Source organism: Gossypium raimondii, chromosome 3 (genome assembly GCF_025698545.1).
Source record: "Gossypium raimondii isolate GPD5lz chromosome 3, ASM2569854v1, whole genome shotgun sequence".
In the NCBI taxonomy this organism is placed as follows: Eukaryota; Viridiplantae; Streptophyta; class Magnoliopsida; order Malvales; family Malvaceae; genus Gossypium; species Gossypium raimondii.
In genome coordinates, this window is record NC_068567.1 from 62,397,851 (window position 1) to 62,414,644 (window position 16,794).

The 16,794-nt window shown below is 34.1% G+C and overlaps 3 protein-coding genes across 7 annotated transcripts; all 3 read left to right on the forward strand.

Moving 5' to 3' along the window:
* The first annotated feature begins 2,184 nt into the window (after positions 1–2,184).
* LOC105795447 (U-box domain-containing protein 15) lies at positions 2,185–5,640 on the forward strand. Its single transcript, XM_012625069.2, has 4 exons — positions 2,185–2,678; positions 2,776–2,892; positions 3,693–4,115; positions 4,461–5,640. Exons 1-4 carry the CDS (start codon positions 2,352–2,354, stop codon positions 5,514–5,516), a joined length of 1,923 nt encoding a protein of 640 aa, XP_012480523.1. The 5' UTR covers positions 2,185–2,351; the 3' UTR covers positions 5,517–5,640.
* Positions 5,641–6,977: 1,337 nt separating this feature from the next.
* Positions 6,978–12,181, forward strand: LOC105795448 (ubiquitin domain-containing protein DSK2a). The gene is made up of 8 exons (XM_012625071.2): positions 6,978–7,464; positions 8,130–8,879; positions 9,419–9,630; positions 9,710–9,823; positions 10,453–10,511; positions 11,323–11,351; positions 11,518–11,607; positions 11,700–12,181. The coding sequence occupies exons 1-8, from the start codon at positions 7,221–7,223 to the stop codon at positions 11,846–11,848; spliced, it is 1,647 nt and encodes a 548-aa protein (XP_012480525.1). The 5' UTR covers positions 6,978–7,220; the 3' UTR covers positions 11,849–12,181.
* Positions 12,182–13,212: 1,031 nt separating this feature from the next.
* On the forward strand, positions 13,213–16,528 carry LOC105795449 (uncharacterized). 5 transcript variants are annotated; one of them, XM_052628771.1, is made up of 6 exons: positions 13,213–13,310; positions 14,628–14,671; positions 14,768–15,494; positions 15,930–16,013; positions 16,187–16,297; positions 16,375–16,528. In XM_052628771.1, the coding sequence occupies exons 3-5, from the start codon at positions 14,786–14,788 to the stop codon at positions 16,282–16,284; spliced, it is 891 nt and encodes a 296-aa protein (XP_052484731.1). In that variant the 5' UTR covers positions 13,213–13,310; positions 14,628–14,671; positions 14,768–14,785; the 3' UTR covers positions 16,285–16,297; positions 16,375–16,528. The 5 variants fall into 5 exon arrangements, with proteins under 5 accessions (XP_052484731.1, XP_052484728.1, XP_052484727.1 ...); XM_052628768.1 differs by having other exon boundaries at positions 16,386–16,528; XM_052628767.1 differs by having other exon boundaries at positions 16,187–16,528.
* Positions 16,529–16,794: the final 266 nt, after the last annotated feature.

Sequence of the window (16,794 nt, forward strand, 5' to 3'; positions counted from 1 at the left end):
TATTTTCTTGTCATATTTTCCGTTTAAGATTTTTAGATTATTGCGGGTTTAAATTATTTTTGGTTCAGGTAACTTGAGCTTTGTTTTTTTCAAATCAAGACATTATCCATGATCAGCGGTGGAAATTACGTCGAGTATGGCAACTTGCAAGACCTCGCACAACATCAGCATCCTGACAAGTATCTGATTTATGGAAAAATCGAAATTTTAATCGGAACAAAGTTCATCGAAAATGGGATTAAGCAGTTCTACTTCTTCAGCAACCCGTTAATGCCTTTTAACTATTTAGATGACCACATCCAAAAAAAAAAAGAAGAAGAAGAAATTAGGTTAAATCCAAATCCACTATTTTTAGAGCAGTAGCATACAGGCAACTTGAGCTGGCAAACATTATTTGAGGTCCAACTTTGCTTAAGAGCCATTATCATATGCTTTTTGCATGCCGACAATTAATACAGATGCAATCTGATTTAGACTAATGTTACTACTTTGTTTTACTTTGTTGCAAAAACAAAAATCAATATTTTAATAATCAGATTTATATTTAAATCGGTTAAATCTTTAATTTTTAATTCAATTAGTTTGAATTATTAATAATTTAACAAATAATTTAATAATAATACATTATAAAATTGATTTAATCGGTTCAATAATCAATTGTCAAAATGGGGTAATGAAACATTTAATCTCTAACTTTGACAACTTTCATTAACTCGAGCTTTGAATTTTTTTGTCCACATTAATCTTGAAATTTGATTTTCTTAAAAATTTAAACCATGACACCATGAGATTATGGTAAATTATCAATTGAAAAATTTTAAAATTTATTTATTTTTACATTGTTTATAATTAATATAATAGATATGACACATTCTTAAAATATTATATCATCGTATTTTAACAGAATCCAAATTTATGTATCAAATTGAAAAATTACCAAATGTTATGTTTACTCCACCAATAGTTCAATCCACTTTATATCTTAATCATTGATTTTCACTTGTTCCCAAATTAAATTTTCTTCAATAAAAAATTCATTATATCATCAACAACCCCCTGAATTTCTGGTTGAAACTCAAAGCCTACAAAAAGCAATAGATTTTCTTGTCCCCTTACCTAAAGACAAAATCCAAAAATGAAGTGGTCCTAATTTTCCAAAATACAAACAAATACCGCACGTGATCACGCGTAGTAGTGTCAAAAAAGTTAAATTCTGGTATAAGTCCCTGTATTCTATGAAAGTTCTGGATTTAATCTCTACACTTTAATTTAAACAATTTTAGTCCTTATACTTTTTAAATTTTAAAATTTTAATCCTCACCAAACAATAACTTCATTAAGTTAAGTTTTTTTATTTCCGAAATCTGATGCGTCAATCATATTATCATATATGTAATGTCATATAAGCTTATTACTTCCACATATTACTCACTAAAAATCCAGTTAATGGATTAATAATTCTCATTTGAGTTAAAATTAAAATTTTAAAATTTGAAAAGTACAGGTACTTAGATTGATCCAATTAGAGAATATGGACCAAATTTGCAACTATACATATAGTACAAGTCTAGTAAAAGAATTTAACCAAACAGAATTAACTGCTACAATCCCAATGAAGAAATGAGGGACCCTGCCCCAAAATGGAAAATTATCATTTTAGTCTCTTGAAGTTTTTGAAATTATAAGTAGGTTTAACGGTAAAAATACTCTTTTCCCCCCAAAATGAAAAAAAATATCAGTTTCTTTCCTTTAAAGTTATAAAATAACAAGCATATACAAAGATAAAATTATACTTTGACACCTTTAAAATTTTATAATTTAGTTTTGACCCACTAAAGATAAACTTCTGGCTTCGTCTTTGGCTACTATTTGGATCAGAACTAAAATTATAAAATTTGAAAATGAAAGGACTAAAATTGGAAAATTTAAAAAATATAGAGACTAATTTTGATCAAATTAAAGTATAATACCGAATCCATCACTTTCAAAAAATACAGGGACTAATAGTAAAATTTAACCAAAAACTGCGTGGAACCCATAACTGTTTTTCAAAAATTACTTTTCACTTTTTCTATTTTGCCCACTCCACCCCCCCCCCCCCAAAAAAAAAAAAAGAAAAAACTTTCTACTTATAGTCAACCACTAAACCCCGCCAACTAACCGTTATTAAACACATATTCCTCAATAAACCGCCAAACTATTAAAAGAATTAGAATCTATAAATGCTCATTAGTGGCTGACCCCTCCATTTTTTTTGCCTTTTTGGTCATAATTCACTTTTTTTTTTTGAAGTGAGAGTATAGAAGGATTTGTAAGTACCTTTTTGAAAGCTAAGCTTGTGTCGGTTACCTATGGAGAGCCCGATTCCGACGGATTTGAGTTCATCGGAAGTTTTGGGAGACTGTGAAGTGGCGGCGGCGGCGGCGGTGGTTAGGGAATTGATGGAAGTGATAGAGACCGTTGGATCTTACGCTGGATTTAGGAAGACTCAAAGGAAGGATTGCTTGAATTTAGTGAGGAGATTGAAGCTTTTGGTTCCATTGTTGGAGGAGATTAAAGATCAGGTCGGTAACCCATTGGGTGTTTCGGGTATGGATTCTCTGGTTAGTTTGAAGAAAGCATTGCTTGGAGCAAAGAAATTGTTGAAGAATTGTAACCATGGAAGCAAGATATATTTGGTAAATCACTTGGTTCCAATTTTTTTTCAATTTTTTAATATATTTTGTGTTGATTTGATTGAGGAATTTTGCGTGTTTTGTTTGTGGAAATTATTAGGCAATGGAAAGTGAAGCAGTGCTGTCTAGATTTCATGGTGTTTATGATAAATTAAACCAAGCGCTTGATGGGATGCCTTATGATGAACTTGGAGTTTCAGTTGAAGTGAAAGAGCAAGTAATTTTTCACCCTTTTCTTTTGTTTTTATTCCTTTCAACCCAGAATCTGCTGTCTTTGTTCTTTTTTTTCTTCATCTTCTTTTGCTTCTATCTGGTTTCATAAATTGCTTTAGAAATTAACTTTGTAAGTATGGAATAACTGATAATTTCTGGGTTTACTTGTGAATTTTAACTGAAAACTCTAAATCAATCCATCTAACAAGAATCCAAACCCGAAATGACCTAAACCAGATCTAAAATGACCTCGAAATAATAGTTGAAAGCACAGTTATTATAAGAGGACGAGAGTTTAAATGTGGATTATCTTTTGATTTAAAGGTGAGACAGTTTACGAATAGTTTAGAAATTGTACTAAGAAAATACAAGTCTGTTAACGAGTATGGGTCACATCATATGCAAATTATGCGCGGAATCTGTTAACTGAACTTAAAGTCACCGGAACTTAATCTATCTTGTCTGTAATTGTATTGTAACCTTAAAAAAATGAGTTGAACTTGAAGTTTAGAACTTAAAATGGACGTGGCTCGAGAAGCGAGAGTCTCAAATTTGATTTGGCTCGAGCCTAAAACAACCCGAACTGAAAAGATTTGAAAACTTTAAAATTCGAACGATCTAAAACTAACTCGTCCTCTTGGATTTAGTTCTATATATGGGTTTAAGAGTTGCTAATTCTTGTTCTTTGTTTCACTTTGAGGTCTCTCTTGCTTAGTGTTTTCCAAAAGCAAGCATATATGTTCATGAAAGTATCCAAATATTCCCACTTTTTACCCTTTACATATTGTACTTTTTGGCTTTTAGGTTGAGCTAATGAGAATGCAACTTAAAAGGGCAAAGAGGCGAACCGATACACAAGATATGGAATTAGCAATGGATATGATGGTCGTTTTCTCGAAAACTGATGATCGAAATGCAGACATTGCTATACTCGAAAGACTAGCAAACAAGCTCGAGTTGCATACAATTGCGGATTTGAGAGCCGAAACTGCAGCTATCCGAAAACTTGTGAAACATAGAGGTGGACACAATGAAACCGTACAGCAAATCTTAGACCTTTTGGGAAAGTTCAAACTAATCGTGGGGATCGATGAGACCGTTTCGCTCGATGGTCCGATTTCGACGAGAACTCTTCGGAGGTGTCAATCTTCATTGATACCTAATGAATTTCTTTGCCCCATTACATTGGAGATTATGACAGATCCTGTTATTGTGGCAACTGGACAGGTAAGATAATATTGTTGGATATTGTTGATGTGTTTTTGGTTGTGGACTTGACCGGGTTCGGAGTTCGGGTGTGTTTGCAATATACACGTAAGATTCGGGGCATAAGAGGGAGTTTGTGCTCCAAAACAAGTTTCGATGCTTAAGTAGATGATATAAGAGCTCGAGCTAGTTCAATGCGGTAAAGATGTAGGGACTATAAATATATGAGATAAAAGTCGTAAACCCTAAACCCGTAAAGTTAAAGTTTCCTTAGGCCTGAAGCTATTACAATTTGCTCGTAAATTTGGTTAAACCTTCTTACATGTTGCAAGAAAACTGATATGATTGTTGTTGTTGTTTTTGAAGACCTACGAAAGAGAAAGTATTACAAAGTGGCTAAACTCGAACCATCGAACCTGTCCAAAGACTGGACAGACCTTGGATCACTTGTCTCTAGCACCAAATTTCGCACTCCGTAACCTTATTCTCCAATGGTGTGAGAAGAACAACTTTGAGCTGCCAAAGAAGGATACCTACCCGTCTTCCGATACCTATTCAGCCGACCTCATGGAACAAATCTCCTTGTTGGTTAAAGATCTATCTTCAAGCCACCCAAACGTGAGACGAGACGCGGTCATGAAAGTCCGAATGCTATCGAAAGAAAACCCGGAGAACCGAATTTCCATCGCCAACACAGGAGGAATCCCGGGTTTAGTTCAGCTATTGTACTATCCAGACTCCAAGATCCAAGAACACGCAGTCACTGCACTATTGAACTTATCAATTGATGAAACAAACAAAAGGCTCATTGCTAGAGAAGGTGCCATTAAAGCCATCATCGAGATCCTTCAAAACGGCACCGATGAAGCTCGAGAAAACTCCGCAGCGGCTTTATTCAGCTTATCGATGCTTAACGAAAACAAAATTCATGTGGGAAACTTCAATGGGATCCCACCATTAGTAAGCCTTCTTCAAAATGGTACCATCAGAGGCAAAAAAGATGCTGCCACTGCACTCTTTAACTTGTCTTTAAACCAAGCCAACAAGTCCAAAGCCATTAAAGCCGGCATTATCCCACCATTGCTTCGTTTGCTCGACGATAAGAACTTGGACATGGTCGATGAGGCGCTCTCAATCTTGTTGCTTCTCGTGTCACATCCTGAAGGACGGAATGAGATCGGACGGTTGTCGTTTGTTGAGACATTGGTGGGAATTATTAGGAGCGGGACACCGAAGAACAAAGAATGTGCCGTTTCAGTACTCTTGGAACTCGGGTTGAATAATTCGTCGCTTACATTGGCTGCACTTCAGTTCGGTGTTTATGAACCGTTGAGAGAGATCGCCATTAATGGGACAAATCGAGCTCAAAGGAAAGCTAATTCATTGTTGCACCATATGAGTAAGTGTGAACATATTCCTTGAAACTTTCTTCAAATGGTTCCTAAATTGTCTCTGCAAACTGTAAGTTTATGCCCAAGTAAATGTTATTCCCTGTGTAAAACAAGCTCTATTGCAGTATTTTTTTAACCGGTCACTTTGCTAGTCATATTGGGATTTGAATAATTCTCGAGTTGACTTGGTTTGGACACAAAACTAGAAGTGTTCATGCACTAAATCGAGACCCAATTAAATATTAGGCTAAGTCCAAAGGTTTGCTTGAAATTTGAGAGTATTTAGACGAAAAATGGGTTTAAACAAAAAATAGGCCCGCTTAAAATATGAGTTGGCTTGAACATTTAAGGTCTAAGCTTGGCCCGGCTCAGCCTGTTTCAAAGTTTATAACATATTATATTATATTATATTATATATATTTTTTATATTATATAATTTATAACACATTTAAAAATTAAATCAAATACATTGTATTATAATGTAAACATTAAAAAATTTGTTAATACCTATATATGAAATTTTAATAAACGAAAAAATGGATAAAATTATTAAATATTAAATTAAAAATAATATAAATATATATTTTTTAAATTTAAAAAATAATATGAGCGGGTTTAAAATAAGTTTGAATTACTCATTCACAAATATGGGTGAGTTTGGGGAAAATTTTAAGCTTATATTTCAGGTTGAGTCAAGCTTGAGGGAGCGTGAATGTGTTAATATCATGTTTTAAGCCTGGCTCGGCTCATAAATATCTCTACTCAATTTCAAAAGTTTTAGTCTCTATCCCGAGCCTACCCGACCGAATGACTCTTTTAACTATTAAAAATAAAAATTTCTTTAAATTTAATTATAAAAATATAAATTTTAATATAAAATTATTTTTATACTTTTTATTATTTTTATGTAAAATGGGTCGGGCTGACTCAAAATTGAAAAAATATATAAACTCAAGTTTGGCCCATGAACACCTTTAGACAAAACTCTTTTAATGTTATTTTTCCATTCACAAAATTAACTCTTTTAATGTTATTTTTCGATTCACAAAATTTTAAAAATTTGAATTATTTTGATTCCAATTAATTATGGATTTAAGTTATTTTAGGTTTAGATTATTTCGAGTTTAAAGTATTTTAAATTCATTCGGTTATTTAAGTCTCGAGACTCAATTTTTTCAAGTCAAATCATTACGAATCGAATTATTATAACTTCCGATCACTTCAAATTTAAATCATTTCAATTTCAAATAATTCCGAGATTAAATCATTTCGAATTTAGCTTGAATGGTTAAGATTGTCAATTTTTTACGAATAAATAAAATTTGGATCGAATTTCTAAATTCGGGTCAGAGTCCTAAACTATAAGCTAACTGGACTGAATCCAAACAAAGTTTAAGCCCATTTCAAGAAAGAAGCCCAAGAAAAAGATACCATTTTCTAACGAAACGTGGCACACTACTATTAGTTACATGACAAAAATTGTTGTTTGGAGAGAAAGAAAATAGAATATCCCAAATTTCCACTTTTTCTTTACGGTCTGTCTCTCCGTCTCTCTCTTGTTTCACAAGACAAAAAAGCGCTCTGTTCTGTAAGAAATTAGAATCCCCAATTTTCATTTCCCAGGACTCTTTACTTATAGAGAAGGAAAAGAAAGGAAGGGAAATTATTTTTATTTTCGTATTCATCAAAATTTTTCTAGGGTTAGGGTTTTTGATTGATCTGAAAGAGGGAAGATATGGGTGCGGAAGGGGATTCGAGTGAGTCACGACCCATTGGCAATGTAGGAGAAAAAGAAGAGGCAGTGACGGTTAATATCCGCTGCTCGAACGGTACAAAATTTACGGTGAGGACCAACCTTGAATCAACTGTTGGATCTTTCAAAGCTCTTTTGGCTCAGAATTGTGATATCCCAGCTGATCAGCAACGATTGATTTATAAAGGGCGAATATTGAAAGATGACCAAACCCTTCAAAGTTATGGTAATAAGTTTTAATTGATTTTAGAATTTTGTTTGTTTTTTTCTTAATGATTTTTTTTTGGGTTTATTTTTTAATCTTTGGTATTTAGAGAAATATTGAAAACGGTGAAATTTCTTAAAAAATTAAAAAGGGTACTGGTAAAAAGTTTTGATTGTATTAATAAAATGCTTGATTTTCTTAATTAGAGTATTTAGGAATTAGACTGTTTTTGATTAAGGCATTTGGATATAAATGTTATGTATGTGATGCTTACTTTAGAAGATAAATCTATTTCATAGGAGGGGGTAAAAGTACCACAGCGTCTCCTGTACTAAGAGTCTGATTATATTTTTCTTATTAGTCCTTGTAGGTTCAATCAAAGAGCAAAATAGTCTTTTTGTTAAAAATTTCATCCATTTTTACTGTTAAAAATTGGCACACCAAGTGTAACTCCGGTTATTCAGTAGAAATTGATGAAAATTTTAACTGAAAGGATTAGTTTGCTCTTTGGTTTAATTTACAATTACTAATTTGCTTATTTTTTAAGTAAAGGGGGCAAAATGCAATTTGACTTTTAGTACAAAGGCCTTTATGGTGCTTTTACCCATGGGAGGGTTAAGTAAATTTGTAATATGTGAACCTAAATTTATGCTGAAGTATTTCACTTTTTTTAATCCTTATTGAAGGTTTGCAAGCTGATCATACGGTCCACATGGTCCGTGGTTCCGCCCCGTCTTCGTCTACACCTCCTTCTGCAGCTACCACAAATGTTGCAACTCCTAATACAACACCTGGGGTCACGCTTGGTGTTGGTTCTAACGACAATGCTGGCCTGGGAGCATCGTTATTCACTGGACTCAATCCACTCGGTAGCAATGGAGGTTTCGGTTTGTTTGAATCCGGACTTCCTGAATTTGAACAAGTACAGCAACAGCTAACTCAAAATCCTCAAGCGATGAGGGAAATAATGAATACACCTGCTATTCAAAGTTTGATGAATAACCCGGAGTTAATGCGCACTTTGATTATGAGCAATCCCCAAATGCGTGAAATAATTGATCGGAACCCTGAACTTGGGCATATACTTAACGATCCTAGCACTCTTCGGCAAACGTTGGAAACTGCAAGGAATCCTGAACTCATGCGTGAAATGATGCGAAATACTGATAGGGCCATGAGTAATATTGAATCCTCTCCTGAGGGATTTAACATGCTTAGGCGTATGTATGAAAACGTTCAGGAGCCGTTTTTGAATGCTACGAATATGGCTGGAAGTAATGTAGATAGTCCAGGTTTGAACCCTTTCGCAGCCCTATTGGGCAATCAAGGTAATTCTCAAGCTCGAGATTCACCAAACAACACTTCTACTACTGATTCCGAAACTACCCCAAATACGAATCCTCTTCCTAACCCTTGGAGCAACAATGCTGGTGGTGGTAAGGTTCAGCCTTCTTTACTTCATTGAAGCATGATCCCAAAAGCTGTCGGTCTTAAGTAATTTCGATAACATGCACTTGAATATTGATCAATGCTTAAACTATAATGACAGTATACTGAGCTTATTCAGTTGTGTGATGAATGTTTTGATTAAGAATTAATTTAAGTATAGGTTGCTGCCCGTGTTTAATATTGCGTGATTAGTAATTATATATTTTCTTTTGACATTTTGCAATATGAATGAGGGATTCTTTCTTTTTAGCCATTGAGTGAAGAATTTGTTCTTATTTAGAAATTTTGCATGGTGAAGTAGAGCGACGGCTTTTACAATATTTTGTCTGAGACTGCTTGTTGCCATGTTTAGTTTTTCATGATCATGAATTACTAAAGCGATGGCGTTTTTCAATACAATATGTTCTACACTATGTTACTGCAGTTTTAGTATGAAAAGTTAATATACGGCGAACTAGAATTATCTAAACCTTTTTTTCTTTAGATGCCAACTATTGTTTCATATCTGTGTGCTGCAAATTGTCAGGGGCAGCCCAGACCAATACTGCTGCAAGGTCAAATCCTGCTACGGATGCTAGGACACCCGGTATTGGTGGTCTAGGAGGGCTTGGGCTACCAGACATGCCGCCCATGCTGAATGGAATGCCAGATGCTTCTCAGTTGACACAATTGTTGCAAAACCCAGCTATATCAGAGATGATGCGTAGTGTAGCATCTAATCCCCAGTATATGAATCAGGTACTTTGAAGAATCACTTCAATCGAGAGCTTGTTATCTGTTCGTTTTCGTTATGTTAAGAATTTGTGTACTTTTTTAGATTATGAATCTCAACCCCCAACTACATGGAATGTTTGACTCGAACCCTCAATTGAGAGAAATGATGCAAAACCCTGAAGTACTTCGTCAGATGTTTTCCCCTGAGACAATGCAGGTATATCCTATGCCGCTTGCATCTCTGATTTCTCTTTGAGTACGTGATAAATGATTATTACATGATTCTATGGTTTTGAATCTTTTGTTCTTTATGTAATCTCACCTTAGCTGATACGGTCTTTTAGGCATTTTAAGGCTACCCCAGTGGATAATATCAAGATTATTTTATTACCAAGTTTTGTGGTAAAAGTATCATAGAGGCCTTTGTACTAGGAGCCAGATTCCAATTGCATTTTGCCCCCTCAACTTAAAAAATTGGCAAATTAGTCTCTGTTGTTAGATCAAGGAGTAAATTGGTTCTTCTGTTTCATTCACTTCTATTGTTAAAAACTGGTCCCTATATGTCAGCATAAGGTACATGTGGCACACCACTTGTCACTATTTGATTATTTTGTTAGTCATGCCATTTTTTAATGGTAGATATGGATGAAATTTTTAACAGAAATGGCCAGCTTGCTCTTTAATCTAATGTGAAGGGATTAATTTGCCCATTTTTTGAGTAGAGAGGACAGAATGCAATATGACGCCTAGTACAAGGACCTCTATGATATTTTTACCCTAGTTTTGTTTTGGCAGTAAACTCACCCTGTTCACCTTTCCTTTGCCTTTTTTTTTTGTCTCTTGCAGCAAATGCTAACTTTACAACAGTCGCTTCTGTCTCAGCTCAATCGGCAGCAGTCTACTCAGTAAGTAATAGTACCTATGTTCCATTGGTAACTAAAACCCGGATTGCTTTGTGCTATTCTTGTTTTTAAGGTTGTCCTAAGACTTGTTCTTGCTGCTGTTACAAATGACGTATAATGATAAATATAACATTTAAATCTTTTGTCAATTTAGCCATTCTTTTTTTGAGCTAAATTTAGCCTTTTACTTTTTAAAAAAAGTAGAATTTTACCATCACCTTCCAAAAAGAGTCAAATTGTTTTTTATCGGAAATACTGACTAAAACTTTAAATTTTTAAACATAGAAGCCCGCATGGCAACCCACCTATACTTCATGCTATTTTTTTGAATTTTGAATTTTGAATTTTGAATTTTTGAATTTTTATCATTTTTAAATTATTTGTTAATGTGACATATAAGACAAATAATGTCATGTCAACATAAAGTACACATGGATTGCCATGTCAACATTGTTAAAAAATTAATGTTTTAGTCAGCATTTCCGTTAAAAAAAGTGATTTGACTCTTTTTTTACTTAATGGCCAAATTTAATTAAAAATAGAATAAGGGCCAAATTGGTAAAAGATGTAGACGTTGAGGGTTAAATTTATCATTACGCCGATTTCTATAGTGAATTAGTGTCTGTTTCTTGATTGGACTTAGATTTCTTGTACACCTACCATAATAATTTCTAAATTGTTGTTTTAGATTTGGCCATCTGAAGGATTTAATAAAAATAGAATCAAATTCTTTTTCTGTTCTTAATATTTTTTATGTGGGAACTTACCTTGATGATTATCATCACTTTTCTAACCGTAGCTAGCATTCTTACAGGGATTCAACGCAGAGCAGTACAACTAGAGGTACAAAATACGAACAAGTCCAAACTGTAGTTACAGATTTTTTCGATAAAGTGCCTGAAAGGGCTCTGTTAAACATCGAACTCTCTAGCTTGTGTTGCCACCTTCTCTTAACAAGCTCTTATTTCGACTATATTTTACACTTCATTTTGTTTTATTGCATTTCCAGGAGCACCTGGTACTCCTAGTCTGGACTTGTTGATGAATATGTTCGGTGGTCTCGGTGCCGGTAGCCTTAGTGTTCCCAACCAACCCAATGGTTAGCATCATTATATCTTTTCATATTATATGAAAACTTCACTTTCATTAAATTTGCTACACTACTAATACCATCTTCGTTGTCTTTTCCAGTTCCCCCAGAAGAACTGTATGCTACACAATTATCACAACTCCGAGAAATGGGTTTCTACGACACTGAAGAGAACATTAGAGCACTTCGTGCTACTTCTGGAAACGTCCACGCTGCAGTTGAGAGACTTCTCGGAAATCCTGGGCAGTAATGCCTCGAAATATTCTTGTAAGATTAGTTCATTTGGCTTGTTTGCCATAGCCAACCACAGATTATCGACATGCCTGCTGATCCCCTTGTTCGTGCGTGTTTGGTAAGCAAGTAAAACACATTGATGACGATGATCCCGAGAACTTTATATCAATAGGCTTTGTGCGTAACTTGGATTGGATCATTCAAGTACTTGCATATGTACATACACATCGGATTATTGTTTTTTCTTTGTTATAAGAACATAAAAAAAGAGGCTGCTTATGTCATTGTGATTTTTGTTCTCCATTGCTTTTGGATTTTCAATGGAATCTTACTGGGAAAATTTTATTCATGCATTGAATCCCCCCGATGCAAATGCAAATGAACTGTGCGAATTAGCTATTCGAAGCTTTCATTTTGATCCAAAGATTAGTCCTTTTTCATTCATTGATATAAGTTTCTTCTAGCCCCAGTATTGAGGTGAACTTGCTTGTTCTCTCATATAAAGTTTGAAAGGTTAAATTCTGTTATTAGTTTCCAAGTATTGGTGATCTTCTTTGTTAGTCACCTAATTATGAAAAGTTTTAAAAATGGTCATGAAACTATCTGATTTTTTCTTTTTTAGTCGCTAGTCATTAAATGGTTAATGGAAAAATGACATGGGTTAAAATTGGTATAATTCTATCTTTAGTTCTCAACATTTATACACTATCTCAATTTAATTTTGATTCTTAAAAGTTTATCTCGCAACATTTACACATTATATAGTTTTATCTTTTTGCAGTTTTGTTTCAACTGAAAAGCCAAAAATCAACTTTATTAGTTAAATTTGATTGAAAATATATCAAAATGGAAACACTCAGAAATCCAAGATAATAATTTTAATTTTTTCATTCTTTTAATATAAACTCTCAATGTCACAAGGGCAAATCTAAAAAAGACAATCAAATTATGCAATTTGTAAATATTAGGGTTAATCTTTTAGAATCAATACCAAATTGACACAATGTATAAATATTGAGTGCTAAAGTTACTATTATGTTAATTTTAAAAGCTGCCAAATTATCATTCGACTTGTGTTCAAAAAAGAAAAAGTCGAACAGTTGTGATCTTTTTATAACTTTTCATAATTGGACTACTACTAATACAATTTACCCTATTATACAAAAGCAATTATTTTACAAAGGGAACTTTGAAATTCATGCAAGTTTTTCATTGAGCAGTGGGTTTAATTTAAAAAACATGTTAATGCCAATATAGCATAATATCTAATTTTCCAAATGTTGGGGGAGGAATTATAGAAATACTCCAAAAACTAGGGTGTCATGATGTAATATTCCCCTCGAAACTAAAAATTAAAAAGTTCAAAGGTCTAAACGGTAAATTAAACTACTTCGTTAGAGGCAAAAGTTCCTTGCCTACTGAAAAAACCGATCTTTCTCTCTCTATTTTCTCTATTTCTGCGTTTTAAATGAGCTAAGGTAAAATGTCTTCTCTATCTTTGTTTTAATTCAATATTTTCTATATATTTTCCTCTTGCAGCACTTCATTTGCTTTATTCGTCTCCTATTTATGTTCTTATTCGTTGGGTAATTGTGAATGTTTTGAATATGATCAACTTCAATATAATTGCATAAATATTCCCATTTTTGTGCTGATTTTTGCATTTTGATTCAATGGGTATTGTTCCTTTAATGCATTTTGAAGAACCTATGTCTTGAAAAGTTGATTAATTTGTGTTTAAGAAAACACCCTGGGTACTGGGTCTTTTGTATTTTTTGCAATATGTGATGTATTTGTATCTTTGATTGATATAATCTTCAATTGAAATAATCTTCAATTCTGACTTTTGTTGGGTTAAAATGTTCTTTGTTTGATTTGAGTGAAAAATGACCTAATTTGTTATATTTTGTATTTGCCCAAGTTTGTATCTTGTTTCTATTTAAGAGAAATTCAAACTTAAAATGCATTCTAAATATTGTTTAATGAATTCCATATAAAATTTTATGGAGCTTATTTGAAATCTGTAGTTTTCTTTGTTTGGAATTGAAAAAATTATTGATTCCAAACTTGAGGATCCATTTGTAAATGCATTTAAGTATGAACTTTATTCCCAAATGTTTTGAGTTCCGGTTTTGATACATTAATTTGGTTAGAAATCCCGACCTTAGCAATAGCTTCACCATCTATGGTGATTGTTAATGGATCAGGTAAAACTATTTCAATTTTGACAGAGCCGAGGGCAGTGTACCTTGCTATTGTTAGCAAAACATAGGTAGTTTTCCTTGATCCTTAATATCGAATTGCCTCGATATTCATCCGTAGTTACTAACTAGAAGAGATTCCAAACCATAGATCATTCACTTCCCTCGAGACATGTCCGGCTAAGGCCAAACTCGTTGCATGAAAAAACTCCTTTGTCTTGTGAAAATCAGTCAGATACTTTGTTCTTTTAAAGTGTTTTGAATAGGTTGTTTTGTATTATTGTTCTCAGACATGACCCCGAACATGAAGAGAAGGTTCAAGTGGTAAACGTTATACATGATAAAACAAAATGTGATATCACAATCATAAAATTTCAAGGGATTGTCTTACATTTGTGTGAATTTCATTTTATGTTACTAAAAAAAAATGGCCTGTTAGTATAGTTTCGTTACTATTTTTGCTATTATTTATGCCATGATCTGCTTGGTTTTTATGAATCTGATCAAATTTTACGTTATTTTCGGTTTAAGCCAAAAGCTAACACTGATATGTTTGTTTGTCTGGGCTTGTGCTTGTCAATTATGGAAAAGCAGTATGCATTAAATTCCAAAAAGAAAAGCTATATCTGGTCATTCAGGTCGGAAAAATTATCCGTTTTTAGTTTAAGAACCGCATCTTCAGTTTTGATTTGATTTCAGTTATATGACCATGGTCAATTTATTACCTTGATCAGAAAAAAAAAAATCACCAGATGGGTCAACAAACAATAGACTCTAAAGTTAGTGAATACGGGCTGCGGAATCCTGAAAGTAACTTGCCGACTTGTGATAAGCAACCTCTGGTTGGTACAAAGAAGACACCATTAAGAGATCTGCAGAACGAAAACAGAACTGTGCCGTACTCTACGGGAAGCTCTTCATTTTCTAAAGATAGAGGACCTGTTATCGATCCTGCTAAGGTTTCTGGAAATAAGAGACCAGCCCCTGAATGTCCTGTGAGTCCTTCACGCTGCCAATCTCCGAGCAGTAGTGCTATAAACGGGCATCTTGTTTATGTGCGTAGAAAACCCGAAGCAGAATTAGCGAAAAACTGTGCTTTGGACTGTAGCAGCACAAGTAATTGCCAACAGCCGAGGCCTGCAGGTGGTCAAGTGGAGGAAATTAACCAACAAAAGCCCCAAATAAAGGAGCCTAAAGTTTCTTGTTTTCCAGCATTTGCACCACTTCCGATGGCGCCCTTGACAAGTTCATCTGCCAAACCTTCAGTGCCTATACCTCTCGGAAAATCTGCTACGAGATTAGCACCACCCTTGGAATCCAATCAACATACGCTCGATTCCTCAGCCTCTGCATTGGATAGTCCGAATGGATTTAAGAAGCTTCACTGGGAAGAGCGGTATTATCATTTGCAGATGCTATTGAAAAAGTTGGACCAGTCCGATCTAGAGGATTATACCCAGAGTATGTCCGTATTTTCAATGAATCAAATCTTACCGGTAAAAATACCATGGAAGCCCCTGTACTAGGAGTCGGTTGCATTTTGCTCCCTCTACTCATGAAATGAGCAATTTAGTCTCTATATGTTAGATCAAAGAACAAATTAGTCCCCTGTTAAAAATTTCATCAATTTGTTCTGCTAAAAACTGGTCCCTATACATATAGAGACTAATTTGCCCATTTTTTAATAGTAAAAATAGATGAAATTTTTAACAGAAGGATGAATTTGCTCTTTGATGTAACATACAGGGATTAATTTGTCCATTTTTTTAGTAGAGAGGGCCAAATGCAATCCGACTCTTTACATAGGCCTTCATGGTGCTTTACCAATCTTACTGTATCTACTCTCCCAATCGTAAAAATCTTATGTTACAAAGTCATTTCGTGTTATGTTGTCAGTGCTTCAATCACTTTCTGCAGTTGAACTCAGTAAACATGCTATAGAACTCGAAAAAAGATCGATTCAGCTCTCACTGGAAGAAGGTAATTTACGTGTGCATCGTGTATTACTTTTTCGTACAATTATCTGTATGAATGTATAGATATACTGTGTTTATAAATTATAACATTCCATCATCATAATCAGTCGGTAATTATCGCAATTAGTAGCATTCATATTGTTCTTTGTGCTTTATTGTTCTTCCCCGTCGTTACAGCGAAAGAGTTGCAGCGTGTTGCCGTTTTAAATGTCCTGGGAAAAACCATGAAGATAGCTAAAGCACCCTCGAATCAACCGGATCAATCGTACAAATAAAAAGTATCACAAGGTAACCAATGTTGTAAGTTGTAATAGAAAAACCGGTGCACAAACGTGCGCACTTGTTCTGATCTTCGTTCTTTGTAGTTGTTCTGCAGTTGCTGGCTAATGCGGTATTTACTGTAGTTTTATCTCGAAAATTCCGTGTATTTTCATAGCGAAAAGGTACGGACAGTACACTTAAAACTGTATTGTCATATGTGTTCTGAAATGATCCTTTTTTAAGTTTCTTTCTTCTTTAGCTGTTGAAAATGATCCTTTAAGTTGCTTGTATTAAGCCTAGTTTGCACTGTTAAATTTGGGTTTCATCTATTTCAGGGTCAAGTTCAAGCATACCTTTAATGTCAATTCTTGCATTAGTTTGAAATGATTTCAATTCGAAATGATATAAGCTTAAAATATCCGAATTTTAAATAATTTGAATAAGTAACTCGAAATTACCTAAACTCAAGTGTCAAATTAAAATGACTAACCCTAAAACTTCTAAATCGGACCGGATCAGCTAGT